The sequence below is a fragment of the Cupressus sempervirens genome, chromosome 2 (genome assembly GCF_028749045.1).
Source record: "Cupressus sempervirens isolate cs-2001-9-10 chromosome 2, ASM2874904v1, whole genome shotgun sequence".
Taxonomy (NCBI): domain Eukaryota; kingdom Viridiplantae; phylum Streptophyta; class Pinopsida; order Cupressales; family Cupressaceae; genus Cupressus; species Cupressus sempervirens.
Window position 1 is genome coordinate 382,878,744 of NC_143119.1, and position 25,700 is coordinate 382,904,443.

The following is a 25,700-nucleotide window of genomic DNA, read 5'->3' on the forward strand; positions in this document are numbered from 1 at the left end:
ATTAATCTTATCTACTCTTCAAAGTTATTAAACCTGAGTATTTTTTTGTTGCAAAACTCAACAACTTAAATCACATATATATCTGTCTAAAACCTCACTACTCAACAAAGAGGTGAAAATTAAAAAATAGAAAAGATAACATACATAGTATAATTAATTAGCTAATAGGCTATTATAGGTGAGCATTTCATAAAAAACTGCCTGTTCAAACAAATACCATTGATTCTTTTAGTCTCAGCTAAAACTACTTATCAAACAATAAATGAAGATCCTTTTGCAATCTCATATAAAGTCGACCACATTAAAGCTAAAGATATCAACGAATCTATGCATGATCATTGAAATCTTCTAATAGATTGCATTTTAGGAAGATATATATATATATATAATTAGTTGATATATCAACTATTATAGTTGGGGATTTCAGTCAAGACTTGTCTATGTGAAAAATCAAACTATTGCAGTCACTGCTTATTAATCTCCTATAATAAATGATTATTAAACTGCTGAAAACAAATTCCCAGCTAATATTGAAAAATAACACAACTGCAATTTCACTTATAATACGGAAAGAAATGAACAACACAATGAACACAATATTTTTGAACAAATTGTCCCTAGAAAAACTCCTAAGGGAAAACCAGTTCTACAGATGAGGAATTATATTAAACTTCAGTAAATCAAGAGATACAAAATTCCTTGCCTCTCACTGGCAGAACTCCAACAACCTCCTTATTTCTCCCGCTGATATTCCCCACTGTTATCTCCACGCTAACACTGCAAGACTCTTTGCTAACACTACAAACGTTTCTCCAAAACTTCTTATCCAAATGACCCAATGACCCCTTTTTATACTACTCTTGTTGGTAAACCAACAACCGAGATTAAATCAAACCAACGGCTGAGATTAAGACAACTCGACAGCCAATAATAGAATTGGTTGCAAGGTGTCCAAAAGGGAATCTCTAAAATTAGTAAATAATAACCATTTACTAATTCTTGGCAAGTGGACAAACAGCTGTCCAAACCACCCATAAATACAACTGCTATTCATAGATAAGGACGAACAACTGTCCAAGCTACCCATAAATACTACTGTTATTTTCGGGTCAGAAATAACAGTTGTCCAACTAACAATAATTAACACTCCCTCTTAGCGAGGAAGCTTTTCTGCATGACACCCATCTTATCTCTGAAGAAGATAAATTTGGCCTTTCCCAAAGCCTTCGTCAGAATGTCTACTACCTACTCATCTGTAGGTATGTATTGTAGTCGAACAACTCCTCTTTGTACACAATCTCTAATGAAGTGATATCTGATATCTATATGTTTAGACCTATCATGAAACACTAGATTCTCAGACAACTTGATGCAACTCTGATTGTCACAATGTATCACAGTAGTCTCAACCTTCTAACCAAACGAGGCTATTAACAACTTCCAAAGCCATATAGCTTCACATGTCACCATGCTAGCTGCTATGTATTCTGCTTCTGCTGAACTTAGAGCCACAGACTTTCGCTTCCTGCTGAACCAAGATACAACTTCTGATCCCAAGCTGAGACAACACCCTGAAGTGCTCCTTTTGTCTGTTGTACTTCCTGCCCAATCTGCATCAGTGTAGCCTATCAACCTGATACCTTCACCTCGAACATATCTGATCCCATACTCGACTATACCACGCAGGTAACGTAGCACATGCTTAGCCGCTATCCAATGCATTCTCTTTGGTTCAACCATGAATTGACTAAGAGAGTTAACTGCAAATGCTATATCTGGTCTAGTGTTGACCAAATACATAAGCGAACCAATCAACTATCTATATAAAGTGGGATCTACATCTTTCTCCTTAGATGTATCTACCTTCCTCCAATTCGTGATCATGGGTGTAGACATGGCTTTGCAATCCTCCATCCCGAATTTCTTCAAGATTTCAATGCAATATTTCCCTTGACCAAGGAAAATCTCCCCATCTGTCTGCCACACTTCCATGCCTAGAAAGTAGTGCATAAGTCCTAAATCCTTCATCTCGAACTCTTCTGCAAGGTTCCTCTTGCAATCCACTATGAGCCCTAGTGAACCTATAAGAAATAGATCATCCACATAAAGAACAAGAATGAGAATCTCACCCCTAACCATCAAGTAGTAGAGGTTAGCATCTACTTCACTCTTAACAAAGCCCATTTTCTGCAAGTATGTATCAATGCGCTCATACCACGCTCTAGGAGCCTTCTTGAGTCTGTATAATGCTTTCTTCAATCTGCACACGTGGGTCTCTTTGTCATGTGCTACAAAGCCTTCTGGTTGTTCTATGTATACCTCCTCCTTCAACTCACCATTGAGGAATGTTGTCTTGACATCCATTTGATGGATTTTCCATCCCATCTGTGTTGCAAGTGAGATTACAACTCGTATAGAAGTATACCTGGCAACTGGAGCAAATGTCTCCTCATAGTCTATTCCCTCCTTCTGAGAGAACCCCTTTGCCATGAACCTAGCCTTGTATTTCTCGATGCTACCATCTGCACCGTGCTTTATCTTATAGATCCAGCGTGATCCAACTACAACCCTATCTGTTGGTCTAGGTACTACCTCCCACACATCATTCTGCATTATTGAAGAATATTCTTCAACCATAGCATCTCGCCATACCTGATGTTCTGCAGCTTCTTGATAGCTAGAAGGCTCACTATCTACCAACTGACTAACTAATGCCACATAGTCATTGAACTTGGTTGGTTGTCTTCGCTGTCTAGTACTCTTCCTAGGAGCTCCCACAAACTCTTGAGTATCCCTTTGTGTATCTGGAACCACATGGTTCCTGCTGCCAACTGTAGAGGATGAAATGTCAACCTCTAAGTCTTCTAGATGCATTTCCTGTTGCACCTATTGCTCCATACTCTGTGAATCTTCACTAACTGAGTCTACACTTGTACTGGTAACTGTACTTGAGCTTTGTTGCCCTTGACTTGGTCTTGGAGCTTCTGTTGGCTGCTCACTCTGATCATCTGTTGGCAAATCTCTGGATCTCTTGAATGCCTTGTCCTCCATGAACTTGACATCCCGTCTAACAATAACTCTTTTAGTCCCCGAAATGAAAATCCTATATGCCTTTGAGATCTCACTGTACCCAACAAAGTACCCCCTCTCTGCAGTCTGATCTAACTCTGTACATGTATCTCCAGGAATATGACAATATGTCAAACTCCCGAATATCCTGAAGTGACTAACATCTGGCTTCTTCCCTGTGAAAGCCTCCTCTGGTGTCATCTTCCCTAGCTCCTTGTGTGGAACTCTATTCTGAATGTAGACTGTTGTATTACATGCCTCTGCCCATAAGTAACTGGGTATGTCCTGGTCATGTAGCATAGCTCTTGCTGCCTTCGATATAGAACAGTTCTTCCTCTCAGCAACTCCATTTTGTTGTGGATTGTAAGGAACAGTCCATTCTCTCTTGATTCCTTCTCTGGTGCAGAACTCCTGGAAGACATTTCCTTTATACTCGCCTCCATTGTCTGACCGAAGAACCTTTATCTTCTTTCCTGTCGAGTTCTCCACAAGAGCCTTGAACTCTTAGAATCGACTAAAAAGCTCATCCTTAGTCTTCAAGAAGTATATCCAGGTCTTTCTAGAGAAATCATCAATAAAAGTAACATAGTACTCATATCCTCTGAGAGATTTCGTTGACATTGGTCCACAAACATCTGAATGTACTAGATCAAGAACACCCTTAGATCTGGTGTCACTCCTTGGAAAAGATGCTTTCGCAAACTTCCCCAACACACATCCCTTACATACATCGTCATGCTCTGTGCTCACCTCTGGAACACCTGTCACGGTCTCACGAAGCAATCTAAGTGCTCCATGATGAATATGGCCCATCCTCCTATGCCATAGCTCTCCAAGATCTCTAAGATTACTGTTGCTCATAAGTGCCTTGGGAGTATCAAACTACAATCTATAAAGGCGACCACTCCTAACTCCAATAGTTATGGGTGATTTTCAATCCTTGTGCTTAATCAACACGTGTCCCTCTAAAGAGTACATTATACCCCCTATCTTGAAGAATAGATACAGAAATCAAATTCATACCTAAGCCTAGCACATATAACACATCATGAAGTGGAATTATCTTTCCATTCTCCCTCTGAAACTGAACAGTCCCTTTCCCAACAGGGTTGAGTTTGGACAAGTTTCCCATAGAAATCTGGATGTTGGTGTCCTCCTCCTTGTAACTAGAGAAGTACTATCTAACTCCTGTCATATGAAATGACGCCCCACTATCTATATACCAAACACACTGTGAGGTTGAGCTAACCATACAAGCTATGAGTGCAAACTCATCTTCCATTCTACTGGAGAGTTCTTCTGCACTTGCTGAAGCTGCCACCTGCTTCTTACCCTTCTTCCTCTCTGGGCAATCACTGACATAGTGGCCAAACTCGTGACATCCAAAGCATTTGACCTTATAAAGGTCCTTCTTCTTCTTTTCACTTTGTGAATTTGATCCTTTGCTAGATCCCTTCTTTGCTTTCCCTTTACCCACTAGGGCAACGTTCTCTTGTTCCACCTCATTTTTCTGACTCTTGTTGGCCCCATTGACAAGAATTAGTATAAACTCCTCCTGAGTGAAATCAGTCCATAGTCGATCCCAACTCGGTAAAGTATCTCGTCCACTGACAACTTGAACAAAGACACTCCATTGTTTAGTAAACCCATTTAGGGCTATTCTCACTAGCTCATCATCACTAGGGCTATCTCCAACAACTGCTAACTCATCCTTGACAAGTCTAAGCCTAGTGAGGTAACTTGTGACGTCTTCTCCCTGATTCATCCGGGTATTCTTTAGCTTCTCTCTGAGAATGAACTTCCTGTTGGTGGTAGCATTCTGGTACAGATTTAGAATGATGTCCCACATCTTCTTTGTTGTATCTAGCTCCAAGATATGTGGAACAATATGATCCTTGACACCATCAAGGATAATCCTCCTCACTTTGGCATCATCCTTCCTATATGCTGCAAGCTGTGTTGCATCCGTTGGTACAGGTACATCACTGGTAGCATAATCCTTGATACCATTCTCTTCCAACAATAAAGAAATGTTGGCCTTCCAGACACCAAAATTTGAGGCACCATCCAATCTATCATGACCTCTCAAACCAGCTGAAGCCATCTCAACGGTTTAAAGCAATAATAAATCTAAAGAGATCAAAATTTCTTTCCTAGGGAAAAACTCTTCTACCGTTAACAATGCTCTGATACCATGTGAAAAATCAAATTATTGCAGTCACTGATTATTAATCTCCTATCATAAATGATTATTAAACTGCTGAAAACGAATTCCCAGCTAATATTGAAAAATAACACAACTACAATTTCACTTATAATACGGAAAGAAATGAACAACACAATGAACACAATATTTTCGAACAAATTGTCTCTGGAAAAACCCCTAAGGGAAAACCAGTTCTACAGATGAGGAATTATATTAAACTTCAGCAAATCAAGAGATACAAAATTCTTTGCCTCTCACTGGCAGAACTCCGACAACCTCCTTATTTCTCCCGCTGATATTCCCCACTGTTATCTCCACGCTAACACTGCGCCCTTGCTAACACTGCAAAACTGTTTGCTAACACTGCAAACGTTTCTCCAAAACTTCTTATCCAAATGACCCAATGACCTCTTTTTATACTACTCCTGTTGGTAAACCAACGACTGAAATTAAATCAAACCAACAGCTGATATTAAGACAACTTGACAGCGAATAAAAGAATTGGTTGCAAGGTGTCCAAAAGGGAATCTCTAAAATTAGTAAATAATAACCATTTACTAATTCTTGGCAAGTGGACAAACAACTGTCCAAACCACCCATAAATACAACTGCTATTCATAGATAAAGACGAACAACTGTCCAAGCTGTCCATAAATACTACTGTTATTTCCGGATCAGAAATAACAGCTGTCCAACTAACAATAATTATCAGTCTGTTCAAACTAGATAGTTTAACCTTCGCTAAAAACTGCTCATCCAACAATAAATGAAGGCATTGGAGGCCTGCCTGCACAACACACTGCAAAAGGTTTGTTAGGGGCTCACGATTCATTTAATTTGGAGGTGACATATGATGCTATTAATTGTTTCCAAACCCCATAAACCGACATTTATCTTCAGATGTGACCTCCAATTAATAAAACATCTAAATTCTCTCCACGAGTTCCCGGATTCCCATGTTGTCGTGTAAATCGAAGCACGGGTAGAAATAGAAAAATCTTGTGCATCAGTAGAAAGCGTCACAGCCGCCAATAGTGTTAAATGAGAAATTAGTGGGACTCAACGACTCCCATCTAATGATCATGCCAATATAATCCCGTCTAACGAATTCTTATGTATTCAGGAGCTTAGGGCATTTCAACAATGGTGAACGACGCAGTATCAATTATAACGTACGATGCGGTGTTTTTCTACTTGATCTTGAGACTGAGGAAGAAAATGCGAAGAGGCCGAACCTGCCACCTAGACCGTCGACATGGTCGGTGCTCGGCAACTTGGTTGATGTGGCACGACCGAAGAAGCCATTCATGTGTGGCATGGATGAGTTGCACAAGCAATACAACCCGATCTTCACACTGCAAATGGACCAATGCACCATTATCGTTGTTTGCAGTGTTGAGCTAGCACACGAGGCACTCATCGACAAATGCCACATGTTTGCCAACTTACCACCGGAGACTCCAACGTGAAACGTCTTCAGCTGCAACAAGTGCACTGTGAACTCGGTGGAGTACGGGGCCCTTTGGCGAGCTTTTTGCCAGAATCTGGCTTACAAGTAACAATTGCCATGAAGAGACTGAGGCTATCATTAAGTTCCTTAGTTTTCTTTTCTTTTCATGTGAGGGAGAGGCTAGAAATTATCAAATTCTCAGTCTAGATGCTAGATGGTGTGAATTTATTGATCTTTCCCTCAACCTCCAACCATTGAATTCCTACCATTCCAAAATTCACAATGCATGGATTTGGTTTATGAAAAAAGAACTTTCATGAAAACATATATTTAAGAACATACAAATAATTATGTAGCAAGTGATTTAGCTTTTCCAACTCCTCGAAGTAAGAGTTCCTTTGTGAAGCCTAGGGGCCAAAGTGTGATATGAGATGTACTTCACCTCCATTCAACAACAAAGTAGTCAGATGATCCTCTTCTAAAAATACAATTCAATTGCATTCTTAGTCACCAAAAAAATAACATCTTAAGATCATAATTCCATAATCAAGAACATGATAGTTTAGGCATTCGTTGTATAATTGAATCGTTATCAACAAGATAGACAACATTTTACCTATAGTGGAGACCAAAATCCCTTGGTTTAGGACTCTCTCCTCTATCATAGTTGCATCTTTATCATGTACTAGTTATTATCACATCTTCAATAAATCTCATTGTCATTCGGAACCTTAACTAGAATAATCTAGAATATGCAAAAATTGACACCTTAACAGATACATCCCTGTAAGAAATTATGTGCCTACACTTATTGGATTCAATATGGATGGGGGTAATTAATAAAATATCCATAGAATACGATATTTGGACTCATTTTCAATCTGACACTTGTTCGGTCTCAAGTACTTTGGTGGCTCAAGAAGAAATGTTAATTATTACATACTAGTCACTATTCTACACTTTTTTTGTGCCCTTTTGTAATGTCGATAATTTCTCTTTGAATGTTCATCCTTTCCACAAAATCAATACTATACATTTTTGCCTCTTGACTTTGATCTCTTTGCAAATTCAGATTGTCTCTAGTTATGGGACAAGTTTTCCAAAATCTATGTAAAATTGAATAGATTGTTTTTGAAATAAACTATAAATATTTTGTATCAATCTTGGATCAAGCCAAACAATCCATCAATAGGAAGTGAATGAAGAATAAGATTGTAGACATGGTCTAGAAAGAAGCAACATGTAAGACAGAAGGACTCTGAGATCAAGGGACAAAGGAGAGGAAGAGTCGCTAAAGGAGAATAAAATCAAGAAAAATGAATGATTTAGAACAATACTAAAAGAGAGTAATTTAAAAAAAATTTAAATTAAAAGTAATAAATAAATATGTTGAATATTCTTTCAAGGCAAAATATCACAATTTTATTGATTTGGTGAATATTACAATCATTAGAGTTAACCTTGATTCCAAATTGGACTAGCACTAGGCATATGTATTGAATTAACACGTTCAAAGTTATTTTTTTCCTTATGTAAAATACATGTTAAAAATTAACTAGGAACAAATAATTAACTTGAAGACTTTCATAATATCATGTCCGAAGGGTGATTTTTTGAAAAGTTATTTAATTGAGTGTATGATATCTATGGGGCTTATGAGTGTGTTATCCCAATGAAGTGTGTGGTTGTGTCTAGGGATTCTCCAAGTACAAAAATGAATCTCACAAATAATTTATGTAACATTATATTATATTTTTAGACCCACCTTGGAACCAAGATAGCCAATTTTTTTACCTATCACACTTATATCTTTGGAATATCATAGGAAAATACCACTATCCATAGCATGGGCACTCACCATACATAAATCTCAAGGATTAATGCATTAGAAAATGCCAGTTGATATTGGTAACATAAAATGTGACAAGGTTTGAATTTTATGGCTATATCAAGAGTTAAGTCACTAGACAAACTTCATATAGAACCACCATTCTCCTTTTATTGATTTGCAATCTATAAAAACAAATCCACATACAATTATTAGGCAAAAGGAAGAGTCACAATTGCAACAACTATCACTATAGTGTAAAAGGGTACACAATATCATTCTTTCCTTTATTAGTTCTTGCCTTTGGCAGGATACTTTTGTTTTCATTCAATTCAATTTTTCAATTTAACCAACCAATCAATTGATAAGATTTAAAAGATTAAAAGAAGCTTCAAATGTTTATATTTTTTTCTAATTTTTCATTATTTTGTAAATCACATTTTTCACTCATTCTATTGGACCATTCTATTTTTGGCAATGAAAAAATTCAATTTTCTCCAACAAAAATACAAATATTTTTCTAACAACTCTATCATGTATTAATGAATGCATTAATTACAACTTTATCTTTTCCACATTTGTGACAAGTGGATTAACTTTTTAAAAAACTTTTTTTTTTTTATCTTCCACCTCACAAATGAATGTCTAATCAATATTAATTATCACTATCTATTTCTCTTACCAAGTTCAAATATAGAGTTAAATGTTTTATATTTCCTATTTTAAATATATTTATTATTATTTTTACATTGATGTGTATTTTTGTAATTTGTAAAATGTCATTTCTTTAAGTTTACACTATATTTTACTAGCTATCTTACCACGTTCAAATATAGAGTTACATATTTTTATTTCTTATTTTATATATATTTCTTATTAGTTTAACATTGATGTTTATTTTTGACAATTGTAAAATGTTTTTTTAGAGTTTACATTATGTTTTACTCTAGCTACTATTTTACAATTCTGCTCAATTTTTTTTAATACCATTAATACTACCTCTCAAACTTACTACATATTTCGGTACTCTGATTGAAGTAATCAACAATTTTTTTTAAATTAAATATTTTAACTTATAATTGAATTGGTAGAAATGAGTAGTTCATTCATATAATATAATTTTTATTGTTATTTATATATTTCTTAAAATAATAAAATTATTAATTTTTTTAAATTCTCTTCAACTCTCTCTATTATTCTACTTTTACTTGTTCTTATAATAACATATCATTCTCTCTTTTAGCTCTCTCTTCGTATACTTCCTTTCTATCTATAAATCCATATTTTCTTTCTTTTCCAATTATATGATTGAAGTGTTTGTGTGAAAGCTATGTGCTTTTAGGCTCAAAGTAGCTGAAAAAGTTTATCGTCACCAAGTTTTTGCTAAAAATTGTAACTAATTTAATTTCCCCTTCATGCAATACTACTTCAATCAACCATAAAAACATGAAGGCAAGAACTTTGGCACATGTGCCCCTTGTTATATATGACTTTACATGTGTTCCCATGTGTTCCCTTCATCGCTTTTTAATTGGCTACATTTAGCTTGCATTTTAAGGTCATCTTTCCCTTTTGAGTAAAGTTTTTCTATTACATGTATGGTGAGAAGATGCCCATTGTCACAAAGTAAATCACATTTTTTAAAAATCCATTTCTTTTTGTTTGAGAAATAGCCTAGTCATTTCATTTTACTTTATTCATTATATTAAAATTGTAAACAAAAAGTAGTTACAAGCATCGACTATTTTTTGTCCAATTTAGTTTAATTTGTGAGCAAAACATATACCAATCAAACTATCTTTGTGTTTTGTAAATATCTTCTACGTTTATTTTAGTTTTATAATTATTTATGTATATGAATTTATTATATATGTTTATCAATAAATGATTAATTTTTTTTCAAACTATTAAGTTTTCTTTCATTTTATATTAAATGTTTAACAAAAACAATAATATGTAGACAACCATCTTATATAGACATGCACCTTCTGTCACTGTTGGTGTACCCCTTGCTCCTTTGGGTGCAAGTGCCAGTAATAAATAGGCAAAAGTGGGGAGAATTACAAGTATAAAAATATCAAATGCTGGCTAATCTTCAAACAAATGTACTAAAGACAACAAAAAGTCAAAACTTTTTTTTTTTTTCAAATAAGGAGAAATCTAGTCATTTTTTTCCAAATTAGAGAAAATCTAGTAATTTTTTTTCCAAACCTATCATTTACAAAATATATAGATCATGAAAAACAAATGCTGGAAAACAAAATTTAATGATTATAGAACATTTTATCAATAGGATAACCAAGAAAACATCAATCAGCCAGACTATGACTATGCATGACTATTCATCTGGCTTTTTCTCCATGCAAGGAAACATTGATGTCTACTCAGATGGGCTTCTACATAAAAGAAACATGAACTGACACGGTGCCTGCAAGAAATATTAGGAAATTACACTAGCATTTTCCAACACAACACCAAACATTAGTAAAATGTGAATTTTTTTAACCCTATTTTTTTAATTAAGCTATTTTCCCTAATTTTAACAAATTTTAAAATTCAAAATGTTAGCTTCCTAATGCAAGTCAACCAGAACATTAGTTTTTTTTTTTTTTTCGAAAAAATGCGAGTTACAAATTTGAAGTTAGAGACTATGAGAAAATTGGCAAGAAACACAAAAAATAGCATATGACATTGTTGTAGCAAATCAAATAGCAGCATCAATACAAAATATCATAGTTGGAGCAAAACAAGAAGCAACTGTATGCCAAATTCAATCCCGTAGTAATGCAGCCATGTGATGCCCTATGTTGATCTCTTTCTTGCCAAGAAGTTGATTAATCTAAGCCTTAATTTGTTGAATCTGAAAATCCAATCTCAAATCTTTTCCAACAGCAACCTGAAGCTAAGAGAAAAGAGATATCAAACAATAGAAAATGTCTGAATAAAGCCTTAAAATTACAAATTCCAAATGATTACTATTGTGATTACTAAAGACCGTTGTACACCTTGTCCTCCATATATGGAATAATATAACCTGTCGCACACGATCAACAATAATATTTTTATGTAGACCCACCCCTAGAAGAGCCTCTTTCCAACTTAGCTTGTGATCAAAAATAGCAATCAAATCATTCAAAACAGAATTCCACTACTTCTTCACAAATAAGCAGTCCCAAAAAATATGTCTCATACTCTCTGGTTTATAGCAGAATGGGCAACTAACCGGCTGGACCATTATACATTTCAACCTATCCTCAATGGGAAGCTTGCAATGTAGAATCTTCCAAGCGAGCAATTGAGCATCTACATTGATCTTTGTCTTCCAAATTTGAGTAGACAATTTTAGCCAAAAAGATTCATTGAATCTACATTTCCATTTAATATTCAATCAATCTTTCACATGCACCAGAAGAAGTAGACGTAAATAAACCTTCTTTAAAGGGAAATAAAAAAAGGGATATGAAGACAACCATCACCAGTCCTTGAAAAAATTACATTGTATTGGGGTACATAGTTTCATGGACAATTCCAAAGGGACAAGAGATTGGACAAAAATTAGGAAAGCTTTATAACCATTACTCAAACCAAATTTAGTTTATTAGTTAATCAATGAGAACATTAGTTAATGAAATTTCTGAAATCCAGAAATGAATGTAGATAGATTTCTAAATTACGGAGACAGAACATTAGTTTTCAATTTCTGGAATCCATAAGGGCCCGTTTGGTTGCTGGAATACAACTGGAATAGGAATAGGAAATTAGAATATGATTTGTATTCTTTGTTTGGTGCGTGGAATAGGAATAGGGAATAGGAATACGTATTCTCATTTTAGCCCCAAAATGAGCTTTTGTCCATTCCAAAAAATACCTGTAATTGGAATTGCTATTCTTGCATTCATTTTAACTTTCTCAAATTTGATTAAATTTTCAAATCCGCTTTGACCTGGGGTGAGTGCTGGAACTTTGTTTTCAATATTTTCAAATATTTCAACGATTTTCCAATGGCACCGATTGCATCTTCAGAAATATTTTCAAATGGCACCAATTGCAAGTTAACCCTATTCCAATTTAAGCTTGCATAACCAAACAAGGGATAAACAAGATTGGATTGCACTTTTCTATTCCTATTCTTCGTTCTCCATTCTCATTCAAATTTTCTATTCTAATTGTCAATTCCTACGCTCGGGCCCGTTTGTTTGCGAGAATAGGAATAGGAAAATTAGAATTGATTCGGTATTCTCTGTTTGCTCTACAAAATCAAAATAGGGAATACAAAATTCTATTTCAATTTTACCCCAAAAACAAGGATATGTCCATTCCAAAAAAAAGATGTTATTGGAACCCATTCCTATTCCCATAATACTTTTCAAAATTTGACAATTATTTGAAATCCGGCGTTTTCATTTTAGCGCTCGAGAACCATTATTTCACAATTCTCACCTAGTTTGTTGAGAGCCATGGTGGGCATCATGAGGAAGCTCATCCCTGACCCTCCACTCAAAGGCGACTACGAAGCCATGGCAAACACAAAGCTTGTGATAAATGAAACTACCGACTCTTTCTCTTCATGCACATGGCCTCCTGAAAATAAGCGCAACCAATGAGGCGATTGGAATTATTTGAGACGCAGATTGCATTGGATTGTATTAAGGCATCTTCAATACATTTGATTCTACGTGTGGCGTTGAAGCGGTTGAAGAGGAAACTAGTTCTCTCAACTGCTGTAAGAAATATTGAGATGCATAGAATCTGCATCCAAGTTTGCATCGTCACCACTGAATTAGCTTTTTCCTAAGCAATGTTTCTTCCTTCATATGGGAAACGAGAATTGGGGAAAAGCAAGATTTTATTTTTCTTGACTTGACTGCAGATATTAATTATGATGCACGACTTTCCTTGTGAAGGCGTCGCTCATTCCAATCAAATACTAAGGGAACCAAACAAGAATGGGAATGCTCTTTTCCATTCCCATTCCACATTTCCATTCCTATTATAATTTTCCATTCTAATTTTATATTCCTATGCCAACAAACAAACGGCCACTAAATGAATATACATAGTTTGCAATCCTAAGACATCATGAAATCGAGGGTTGTCTTGCAGTGAATTCAAAATCCAAAGCAACTTTAGAGGGTTGTCTAGGTGAGCATCACCTAGATCCAATGAGTGCTAAGTGTTCCATTTATTCTCATGAGAGATGGATTCATGTTGAATCACTACTCATGAAACATGGGTCATCGAGTTTGACTCAAAAATCACACAGTTAAATCCTGATATTCACATCACAACTTTAGATGTTTGCAATTCAATGCTCTTATAAAATAATGTAATGCCAATTTTAGTCAAAACAGCGACTCGTCATTCAGCTCCTCTCATCTAAAACCAGGGATGTGACAAAACCCTTTGCCCTCCGGCAGGAGGAAACAAAATATGAACATATTAGAAATGTCACATCTCTCATTACATTTCAAGAAAATGAAGGATCAAGTCAAAATGAACCCAACTTGTAAACCACACAACTCTTCCATAAAAACCAGAACAAAGTTATTGCATAGCAGTTGCAGTCTGCAAATCCTCATAAATTCAAGAATCACAAAGACCTGCACGTTATGATTTATTGCATATAATAGCATACCATAAATCTTAGTTAAACAGTCATATACGACGACTCTGTTTGTCGAGGACGATTTCTGGTTGATTTAATACACTCTTCTTCTTCTGAAGACCACAAGCTATGGGTAAGTCTCTGCACGCCGTCATGGTGCCATTTCCTGTACAAGGGGGCATCAATCCTCTCATGCAATTGGCCCACCTGCTCTCTGAAAGGGGGTTTTTCATTACAATCATAAACACAGAGTGGTGCCACCGCCGTATGTTAGGTGCCGGTGGACAAGATCCTCAGCAACCACGAGAGGGGTTTACCTTTCTGACCGTCCCGGACGGCCTACCGGCGGAGCATGAGCGTTACAGTGATCTTGTTAATTATTTGAGAGCACTGGAAAATTTAGCCCCTGTTTTGGAGCAGCAACTTCTAGCCTCTCTTTCGAAAGACGTCCCTCCCATCACATGTATCATCGGCGAAAGCTATATGTCTTGCACTTACCAGCTAGCCCTAAATCTCCGAGTTCCCAGAGTCGTCTTCTGGACAATGTGCGCGGCATTGTCTATTTCGCAGTTGAAAGCAGAGTTACTCTTCTCGCAGGGGCACATTCCTGTGAAATGTAGGGTTTTCTAGCTTCCTAATTACCCCTCAATTAAATCTTTTTATTTTGCCCTAATAAAATCTGTGGTGTGTGATTTCAGTGGGAGAAGCGAAGAGGCCGGAGAATTTGATCACCTGTTTGCCGGGTAATCTTCCACCTCTCTTGCCCACGGATCTCGTCTCCTTCTACCGCGCTGAGAGATCCACAGATGCTCTGGTCCAAAGATTTCTGTATGAAAGTCGAATGCAAAACAAGGGAGATTATGTGGTGGTGAACACAATGGAGGAGTTGGAAGGAAAGGAAGCAGTGGCAGCTCTATCAATAAATGGCCGTCCAGCAGTGGCAGTGGGTCCTCTGTTTCTTCCCAATTTTCTGGCGCACAGAGATGTAGTAAAATCCACCAGTATGTTTGCAGAGGACGAGAACTGTCTTAAATGGCTGGACGCACAGCAACCGGGTTCTGTGATTTACGTTTCCTTCGGCAGCACCGCCGTCAAATCGAAGCAACAGCTCGAAGAGATTGCGCTAGGGTTAGAAAACAGCCGGAGCCCTTTTCTGTGGGTTCTGCGAAAGGACAATGCACAAGATGAGTCTGGTATTTTGCCGCAAGGGTTTTCAGAGCGAATCAAGGATAGAGGGCTGATTGTGAGATGGGCACCACAGGTGAAAGTTCTGTCCCATTCTTCAATTAGGGCATTTCTTACCCACAGCGGATGGAACTCTGTCATGGAGAGCTTCAGCTTCGGGATTCCCATGCTGGGATGGCCTTATTTTATGGATCAGTTCTTGAATTGCAGATTTGTGAAGGATGTGTGGAAGATTGGGATGGATTTTGAGGGTGTGGATGTTGATGAAAATAAGTTGGTTACCAGAGAAGAGGTGGAGAAGGGGGTGAGGAGGATTATGGAATGTGAGGAAGTGAGGCAAAGGGCGCTGAAATTGAAGGATGCAGCAATAAAAGCAGTTAGCCCAGGTGGATCTTCCTTCCTCGGCTTGAACAAGTTTGTCCAAGAGATTTCTCAAATTGCCAAATCATTTGGCCGTTGAGTAATTAGCTCCGAGTCCGTAACGGAGAAACCATGTCGTCTATGCTCCAGGACATAAAAATTCTGTTGTTTCGGTGCTTAGCTTTTGTGACTAGTAGGTTTCTTCATGGCTTTTGGTAACTGTTTGGTTTTTGTGAGTTATTAATGTGCTGACAATATAAATTTGCTTACTATCGTCCTTCGAGTATTGTACGAGGGACAATAATCTAGTTTTGTTGTTTTCAATATAAAAAATTCAAGTATGTGGACGAAAAAGATAAATGATGAGATGAAAACTAAAAAGGATGAGAGGGAAATATAACAAGAGAGGAATGAGGTGTAGATACAAATGGAGGAGATCGAGAGAGGTGATATATAGAGAGAGATGAAGATATGTAGGGATATATAGAGATAAAATGATAGTGAGAGAGAGAATTTGGAGGGTTGGATATAAAGGGCGAAGAATGGTAAATATAAAGGCATAAGAAGAAGGGAAGAGGGAGAGGGAGAGGGGAGAATAGAGGAAGGAAGAAGATAGCAATATAGAAGGTCTTCGAGTAGGGAGAGAGAGAGGGGAGACACGAGGAGAGAGGGAGGGAGGAAGGTGGGGACATGAGGAGAGAGTGGGGGTGGGACACATTATATATTGCTATCGTCCCCCTTCCTCTATTCTCCCCTATCTCTGTCTCCCTCTTCCCTTCTTATACCCCCCACCCCCCCTCTCTCTCTCTCTCTCACACACACACACACAGACAAAATATAATAACTTATTAGTTGTCTTTCTCGTAATAATTAAAATTCATTTTGAATTCAAATTCCTTAAAAGTAATAGAGAGAGAAGGGAGAGAGACAAAGATGGTGAGAGAAAAATACATTGTGTGCATGTGTCATGTCCCCAATTTTCTGGTGACAGTTCGATTTAATTAATTTAATTAATGGTTGTCCAAGGACGACTAATTAGTTATTTTAATTAAATAAATAAATATTAAAAGATGACTTTGTATTTAATAAAGTGACCTTAGTATTTAATAAAGTTACTTGGAGTATTTAATAAAGTCACTTGAGGGATAAGATCAAAAGGGTTCTAGAAGTCTCTGGAGAGGATGGAGGGAAAAGAATAAATAGGCACCCCGGGGCTCCATTCGAATCATGAAGTTGATTATCTCTCTTTGTGTTTCAGATTGTGATTCAATCACGGGTGCATTGTGGAACCTAGGGTTTCTACAATTGTCACAGTTGGCCATTGAGAACGATAACTCTCAATTGGTACGCAATTTTGAGGGTGTGAAATATCATCTGAATTATTGCAGATTGGAGGTGACAGCCAGTCATTTCATCAGGGCGTCTATTTGTGGCTTAAGGCCAATTTGTGGTTCTTGCAGCACTATCTTTTGAAGGATTGGATTCAGATTATCAGGTTAATAGCAGAATTGAAGATTCAAGGGAAAAATTGAGGAATTGTAGAGTTTTTTTGGAGGATCATTCTGAGAAATAAGTTAAGGGTTTGTAGAGTTGGAGTTTTCTATCCAGGAAAGACGACTCCATAGGAAATTGCAGTGTGAAGCGGATTGAAGGCAAAAACGAGTTTCTAAGACTTCCCTTTCAGCCAGCTCTTTCCGAATACTGCTGAGGACGAAGTCTGAACCAAGGGCGATTACAGAGATCAGGTTACAAAGTAACGTCATTGAAGCCGGGATTAGGAGTGGGACCAAGTCGAATCGTTTTAAGGAATTGTTGAAGTCGAAATAGCTGCACAAAGCCTAGCGGAATTGGAAAATCTGCAAGCCAGGCGTTTGCTGATCGAAGGTCAGAGAGTTCGAGGGATTAATTTAAAGGTGGCGGCAAACAATGAATTAATTCCCCAAGAACCAAATCTGTGGCGTCTTTCTTCTCCTGTCAGCCATTATTCGAAGATCATTAATATTTCCGGAGTTGGGAACTCTCGCGTTTCAATCATATATTTGAATATTTAAAGTAGTCGCAGGATTGAAGTGGGAACAACCGAGCAACCCATCAGCGGCAAAACATCTAACCGGCCAGCAGCGTGGGAAAAGGAAGACGAAGGGGATTAATGCATGCTCATACACGGACTGCAGAATCGGGATACGAAACCTACACGGAGTATAGGCAATAAGGGAAATAAACCGCGGATTACGGGTTGAATCACCGAACCAAGGAAAGAGGGCAAGTCGGAGACCTGGTGGAGTTTTGAGTTAGCAGATAACGTGTTTTTACAGGATCATATTGCCATCAAGGGTATAGTATTAAGAGGGTGTGTTGCTGGTATTGTGAAACCCAGATCGAACTCAATGTATTTCAAATCGGTCTATCTTAGCAATAAACATATGTCCTCCCATAATTGGTCGATCCCATTGTCAATATAGATGAGATCTTGGACGGTCAAAGCCGCAGTCTTACAGCAGATTAAAACACAGATCCGCATTACAGGAGGTCCGGGAGCTCATCACAGCTGATCATATTGCATGCGGGTGCATTATTTATATCAGTCGGATTCAGGTTGGACTTTATTTGAAGTGGTATCGAGATCTGTAAATGTACGAAGGCAGCAAACTATCAGCTGAACATCGTCTTCAGCATCGGCATCTCTATCGGGTTTGTAATCATTGCATTACTACGAAGAGTTTAATAGTATTAGTGTTCCAATTATCATAGCATTCCTTGTATTACCATCTTAATTACAAGTAGTTCCAGAGACAAAACCATTCCAGCAGTAGTAAGACGATTGCTAATTGTTTGACGAAATGTTAAACCTCTGAAGTTTAAGAAATTTAGTGTTTAAGAGGCAAATATCCTGTCGGGGATATTTCAATGGTATCAGAGCGGTTTTCTTGCCATCCTGTGGGGTGAGTACCGACTTACATGAGTGATCAGCACTCTACTTCAACCAAGATGGACAGGTACAGCACAAAGTCTCCAAGGACACAATCTCGGACAAGTAATAGACAGAGTATTCAGAGTCGGAATTGTGGAAAGGAGGACTATTCAGGTATTCAAGATGAGCTCAGAAAAATCAAACATAACATGTCTGAACTGTTGGTTAAACACCACCGTATGCTTGACAGGCTGTCCGTCCCAGCTAAGGTGAATAAATCAACTGGATTACGTTTTGGCAAGTCTTCTCACGAAGCGTTGACAGATACAATGAGAGATGTCACGAGGAACCTTAATGAGGAGTTCGAGAAACAGGTATGCAATCAGCTAGAGGTTTCAGTTCAGCCACAGGAAGAAGCAGTGAAGGACATTACGCTGATGGATAGTAACTGTCAACTTGACACTCAAGTTGAGACAGTTGAATATGAGCTTTCCGAAGGTGATGTCTCATGTACTCAAGGTGGTTTGGTTCCGACAAGCAATGATTACAGTAAAGTGAGTTCAGATGATGATGATGTCATTATGCATGATGATGAGATACCTGGTGAAAATGAGCAGACATCGAGCATTTATGACTTTGTTGACAGAGAGTACCAAGCTCAGTTAGATGCTTCGTCACATGAGGATGAGAATGGCAGTACTTCACATGATTTGTCCAGCCAGCTGAAGGTAAGCAAAGATAGTATTGTGGCTTCTTTATCTCATCATGACAGGATGCGGGAGATGTTAGAAGAGCACATCCAGAAGATTCAGTTACAAGAAAGACATAAGGGAGTTCAGGCAAATTCTTCCTGCTGTGACTTACATGCAATTGGTGAAGGAATGGGGACGACGAAGCTGAGCTATTTACATCTTCTATCAGATCGTGACCATCTTCTCAGCCTCGCCAAAGACTATTCAGATGCCTTGAGGAGGAAGGAAGAAGAAGTTGTCAAGCTATCTCGCGAGCTTGAGGACACTCGAGCAACTTTGGCATTACAGGACTGGGAGAGACATGGGAATGAGCACGACATGGAGCTGAGCTTAAGTTCATCTCGCACTCAGTTTTTGACCGAAGAAGGATCATGTGAGGTTGCTGATAATGCTACGAGTTCATCTTGCATTCACATCCAGGATACAAGTACAATGGCAGACAGGTATGTGAAGTTAGTTGGTATTGGTCACATTACTTAGGTAAGGAGTTTGCTTGAGTTACCAGTTGTCCCTTGTTTACGAATATGGACTCAAGGATGTTCCAACAGCGTTTGGGATTCAATTGACTGGAGAACACTTAATAGTAGCAATGTTTGTTTGAGTACTATCATGGATTTGATTAGCAGAATATACGGTGTTATCTTTCCTTGTGCCAGCAGAACATCCGATGTTGGTATTAGTTTTTATGCACCGTTGTTGGGTTTGGTTCATATTTCCAGTCGACCATCCTTGCTAAAAGGTGTTGAAGGGTTTTCATATTTGGAAGCATGTACAGATGAGTTCCAGGATCGTTTTGATCTTGATGACATCCGGGAGAATGAAGTGAACAGTTTTGAAGACTTAGCTTCCTTGACAGTTTCTTTAGGTACAGAAGAGCTTGACAGCAGAACTACAGGTTTTGACACTCTGGATGTCGATATGAGTTTTGAAGTTGATTCGAAAAATATGGACGGTAATAATCCAGAGACCAGTATCTTTGAAGATACTCTTTTAGACAATGCGTCATAGGGAGTTTATAGAAGACAGTCTAGCCAGAGCCATCATGTGGTTAGCCAGTTGAAAGTTAGTGAGCGAGACGTTGCTATCGCTTGTGAGCATTTTGATATTGCTCGTCAGTTGTTGGCGGTTACTGGTTGGGGTACTTCTATGACAGATGAGTTTAGCGGTGGTCACTTTTCTTTGGCAGAGATTCATGCCTTGCGTGAAGCTGTTCGGATTTTGAAGCAGGATTATTTACGATTGGTAGCCGACCGCGATCACTTGGTTGAGTGGGGGAGTACAGCCTATGAGGCACTCTTGGATCGTGAAGAGGAGGTGAGTGAGCTTTCCCAAGAGCTCATAGCGACTACTGAAGCATTAGAGGACACACAGCGAGATCTACAGAAGTCGCAGTTTCAGTTGAAGGAGGTGACCGTGGAGTTGGAGCATTTGCGGTCAAAACCAGCCCCAGACCCAGTTCATTTGACTTATGAGGTAGATGACGGTAAGTACACTCCTACAGTTGCTTTTGAGGAGCTTATTGTTGAGACTGACACACATGTTCAGGGTTTGGAAGAAGTCGGTCTTAATGAGTTCGGGATACCGGTAGAGTCAAGTTTCCAGATTGATTCTTCTCAGTTAGTTGATAGTGTGGTACAGTGGGGTATGCCACCTTCACAGGAGGATCAGTTGTGGTGTGCAGGGAAGTATATTGATGCTTCCTCATATAATTTTTACTGCACTAAACCGTTCATGGAGTATTTGTTGGATAGTGCATGTGTTCATTTGGACCCGTATAAAGTGACAGAAGGTGTTCTCGTTCGAGATACTAGTGTTATTCGCGGATTGGTTGAGAAGATTATAGGGGTCCTTTCTACTATGCTACCTTACAGGGATCTTGAGGAGGGGTTTGTTGAGCAGAATGCACGGGATCCTAGCCAGCCTACAGTCATTTGAAGTCAGAAAATGGAGCCAACTGTTGATTCCCAGTTCAGTGATGATGAGCCAGCAGCAGAGTTTGGAGGTTCTTACCGGCATTATACGGTAGGGTACGCTCATCATTTCTCTTTTGACACAGAGGTAGAAGATTTTATTTCACGCAGATGTAGATTGGTTCCAGTTTCTTACCATCCATTAGGGGATAGATTGGCACCAACTTTTGAAAATAAAACTGGTAGTAGCAAGTTACTCAGCCTGCAGCATCGACACACCTGGAGTAGTTTTTCAGAGATTGGATTTGATGGCAATGATTCAGGTACCTATAGCTGTTATCATATCTACAGTACAGTTGGGTGCAAGTGTCATTCTGACGGGGGCTTGAGTCTTGATAAAGTTGATGTTTCAGTTGGCTTGAGTTCCGCAGAATGGTTTCTTCTACTGACATCTATAGTTGGTTTACAGATAATTTCATCAGAGTTGTCAGTTGTTTGGATGTCGAGTACAGTTTCTCAGATACTGGTACTGATGATTTCTCCACAGAAGTATGATGAGGATTGGGATGATACACAAATTTACATTTGGGATCCAGGCAGACTGATTGGTTCATGGTTCAGCCATTGCTTGGGGACAAGCAATTTCAGGAAGGGCGGACTGTCATGTCCCCAATTTTCTGGTGACAGTTCAATTTAATTAATTTAATTAATGGTTGTCCAAGGACGACTAATTAGTTATTTTAATTAAATAAATAAATATTAAAAGATGACTTTGTATTTAATAAAGTGACCTTAGTATTTAATAAAGTTACTTGGAGTATTTAATAAAGTCACTTGAGGGATAAGATCAAAAGGGTTCTAGAAGTCTCTAGAGAGGATGGAGGGAAAAGAATAAATAGGCACCCCGGGGCTCCATTCGAATCATGAAGTTGATTATCTCTCTTTGTGTTTCAGATTGTGATTCAATCACGGGTGCATTGTGGAACCTAGGGTTTCTACAATTGTCACAGTTGGCCATTGAGAACGATAACTCTCAATTGGTACGCAATTTTGAGGGTGTGAAATATCATCTGAATGATTGCAGATTGGAGGTGACAGCCAGTCATTTCATCAGGGCGTCTATTTGTGGCTTAAGGCCAATTTGTGGTTCTTGCAGCACTATCTTTTGAAGGATTGGATTCAGATTATCAGGTTAATAGCAGAATTGAAGATTCAAGGGAAAAATTGAGGAATTGTAGAGTTTTTTTGGAGGATCATTCTGAGAAATAAGTTAAGGGTTTGTAGAGTTGGAGTTTTCTATCCAGGAAAGACGACTCCATAGGAAATTGCAGTGTGAAGCGGATTGAAGGCAAAAACGAGTTTCTAAGACTTCCCTTTCAGCCAGCTCTTTCTGAATACTGCTGAGGACAAAGTCTGAACCAAGGGCGATTACAGAGATCAGGTTACAAAGTAACGTCATTGAAGCCGGGATTAGGAGTGGGACCAAGTCGAATCGTTTTAAGGAATTGTTGAAGTCGAAATAGCTGCACAAAGCCTAGCGGAATTGGAAAATCTGCAAGCCAGGCGTTTGCTGATCGAAGGTCAGAGAGTTCGAGGGATTAATTTAAAGGTGGCGGCAAACAATGAATTAATTCCCCAAGAACCAAATCTGCGGCGTCTTTCTTCTCCTGTCAGCCATTATTCGAAGATCATTAATATTTTCGGAGTTGGGAACTCTCGCGTTTCAATCATATATTTGAATATTTAAAGTAGTCGCAGGATTGAAGTGGGAACAACCGAGCAACCCATCAGCGGCAAAACATCTAACCGGCCAGCAGCGTGGGAAAAGGAAGACGAAGGGGATTAATGCATGCTCATACACGGACTGCAGAATCGGGATACGAAACCTACACGGAGTATAGGCAATAAGGGAAATAAACCGCGGATTACGGGTTGAATCACCGAACCAAGGAAAGAGGGCAAGTCGGAGACCTGGTGGAGTTTTGAGTTAGCAGATAACGTGTTTTTACAGGATCATATTGCCATCAAGGGTATAGTATTAAGAGGGTGTGTTGCTGGTATTGTGAAACCCAGATCGAACTCAATGTATTTCAAATCGGTCTATCTTAGCAATAAACATATGTCCTCCCATAATTGGTCGATCCCATTGTCAATATAGATGAGATCTTGGACGGTCAAAGCCACAGTCTTACAACAGATTAAAACACAGATCCGCATTACAGGAGGTCCGGGAGCTCATCACAGCTGATCATATTGCATGCGGGTGCATTATTTATATCAGTCGGATTCAGGTTGGACTTTATTTGAAGTGGTATCGAGATCTGTAAATGTACGAAGGCAGCAAACTATCAGCTGAACATCGTCTTCAGCATCGGCATCTCTATCGGGTTTGTAATCATTGCATTACTACGAAGAGTTTAATAGTATTGGTGTTCCAATTATCATAGCATTCCTTGTATTACCATCTTAATTACAAGTAGTTCCAGAGACAAAACCATTCCAGCAGTAGTAAGACGATTGCTAATTGTTTGACGAAATGTCAAACCTCTGAAGTTTAAGAAATTTAGTGTTTAAGAGGCAAATATCCTGTCGGGGATATTTCAGCATGCACATGCATGTGGTATAGATGAAATAGGAAGGGAGGAAGATGGAAAATGTTTTGGCCAATGTGTATAGGGATTGAAATATAGAGTTAAAGAGATATATAAATAGATATTGAGGTAGATAAATAGATACTTGAAATAGATATAGCTAGGTAAATACATAATTAAAAAATTGTATGCATGGAAACAATTTGTCTTTCATAGGAGAGAGAAAGTTGAAAAGTTAGTGACATTTGATTTGTTTTTATTGGATCTTAAAATTGTTACATCTTGCGAACCCAAAACAAACTTTGAGAAAAAGAGCAAAATATAATAACTTACATTATAGTAAATATAGTATATAATAAGAGTTGTATATTATATTTTATATTTTTTCAATCAACACAACTCATTAACATCTTTTATTTTTTTGTCTATTTATCCACTCATCCAAGTGATGTAACTAAAGAAATGATTTACTTTAGAATGATAAGAAAATATAAAGCAAATTATTAGAGTGTATCTTCAAAATAAAAAATAGAGTACAAAATTAAATTGCAAAACCCAAAATGGTGCTTCTATTAATACTAACTTGAAATGCCCTTGGTCTCACAATTCTACGCATATTTACTTGCCAATTAAGCTCTTTATAGAAAAAGAGAGGAACACATAATTTTTGAATGCAATTGGAATATGGAGATGAATATGTTGAAATGTAATTAGCTTGTACAAGATTAAGTAGGCATTGTTGGAATGTCATACAATGGCCATAGATTTTGTATTTCTTGTGTAGAATATTGGTGGAATGTTTAATTTTGTCATGTATTTGACTAGGGAAGATTCTTCAACTATCATGATTAATTATGTCTATTTGGGTTGCACATCAATTACATTGATCAAAATTTGGATGGATAGATTATTGAATAACTCTTTTGCATTACAATCTTTCATGTCACCTCTAGGGATAACTTTAACAAACACCCTCCTCGAAAAATATAAATTTGTGGTGAATCCATCTTTATTTTCGAGGGGGAAAATTAATTTTTGTTGGCAAATTTTTTTTGATGTCACGAAAAGTTTAATGTTAGATGCAATTTTTCTTCAACAATTACAAAATTTCATAAAATTGAGGTGATTTTGTCCCTTTTGATACAAAGGGTATATATTGTATATCGCAATTTTTCCCATTCATTGGATATATATATATATATTTCCCATTTGTTGGAAAAAAATAAAAAATTGGTTAGGCGATTTCTCTTGTTTATTGGAATATATATATATATATATATATATATATATATATATATATATATATATATATATTTGATTAGGTGATTATTCCCGTCTAATAAAGAAACATATATTATGCATTGGTGAATGTGCTAGAAAATGATGTAATTACTCAATGAATCAACGACAAGAAATTAATTGTATGTTTTTCAAATCAATGTTCAGATTATCAAAAGATTGCACTTAGACATAAATCAAAGAGTGATAAGAAAGTGAGGTTTCTATAAGATGACACATGTGGAATGTCCAATAGCATTTATGGCATAGTGGAATTTGGTTGAAAAAAACATTCTTTAAATTGCAGACATCCTACTCAGTGGTTGTCATTATCAGACAAATAGTTGGTTGCCAAAAATGGGGCTGCCTATGGAAAAGGGATCGTTGAATGAAAATCCAAGCCTTGTTGTTAACCCAGATTTGACTATAGAGGAGGATGAGGAACAAAGTGATGTTACTACTGTGATTATTGTAGCTCCACAGGTTCTATCTGCTAATTGCGGGGATGTCATCAAAGAGCTCAAAAAGGAGTAGGAAAAAGCAGACCTTCAAGCA

General features: G+C 37.7%; 1 protein-coding gene across 1 annotated transcript; it reads left to right on the forward strand.

Moving 5' to 3' along the window:
- The first annotated feature begins 14,065 nt into the window (after positions 1 to 14,065).
- Positions 14,066 to 15,881, forward strand: LOC149572728 (7-deoxyloganetin glucosyltransferase-like). Its single transcript, XM_089813824.1, has 2 exons — positions 14,066 to 14,774; positions 14,857 to 15,881. Exons 1-2 carry the CDS (start codon positions 14,288 to 14,290, stop codon positions 15,801 to 15,803), a joined length of 1,434 nt encoding a protein of 477 aa, XP_089669950.1. The 5' UTR covers positions 14,066 to 14,287; the 3' UTR covers positions 15,804 to 15,881.
- The last annotated feature ends 9,819 nt before the right edge of the window (positions 15,882 to 25,700 follow it).

Coding starts and splice junctions, on each gene's coding strand:
- LOC149572728 (XM_089813824.1), top strand. CDS start 14,288: ATGGGTAAGTCTCTGCACGCCGTCATGGTGCCATTTCCTGTACAAGGG. Junction 14,775..14,856: donor GGGGCACATTCCTGTGAAAT/GTAGGGTTTTCT, acceptor GTGTGATTTCAG/TGGGAGAAGCGAAGAGGCCG.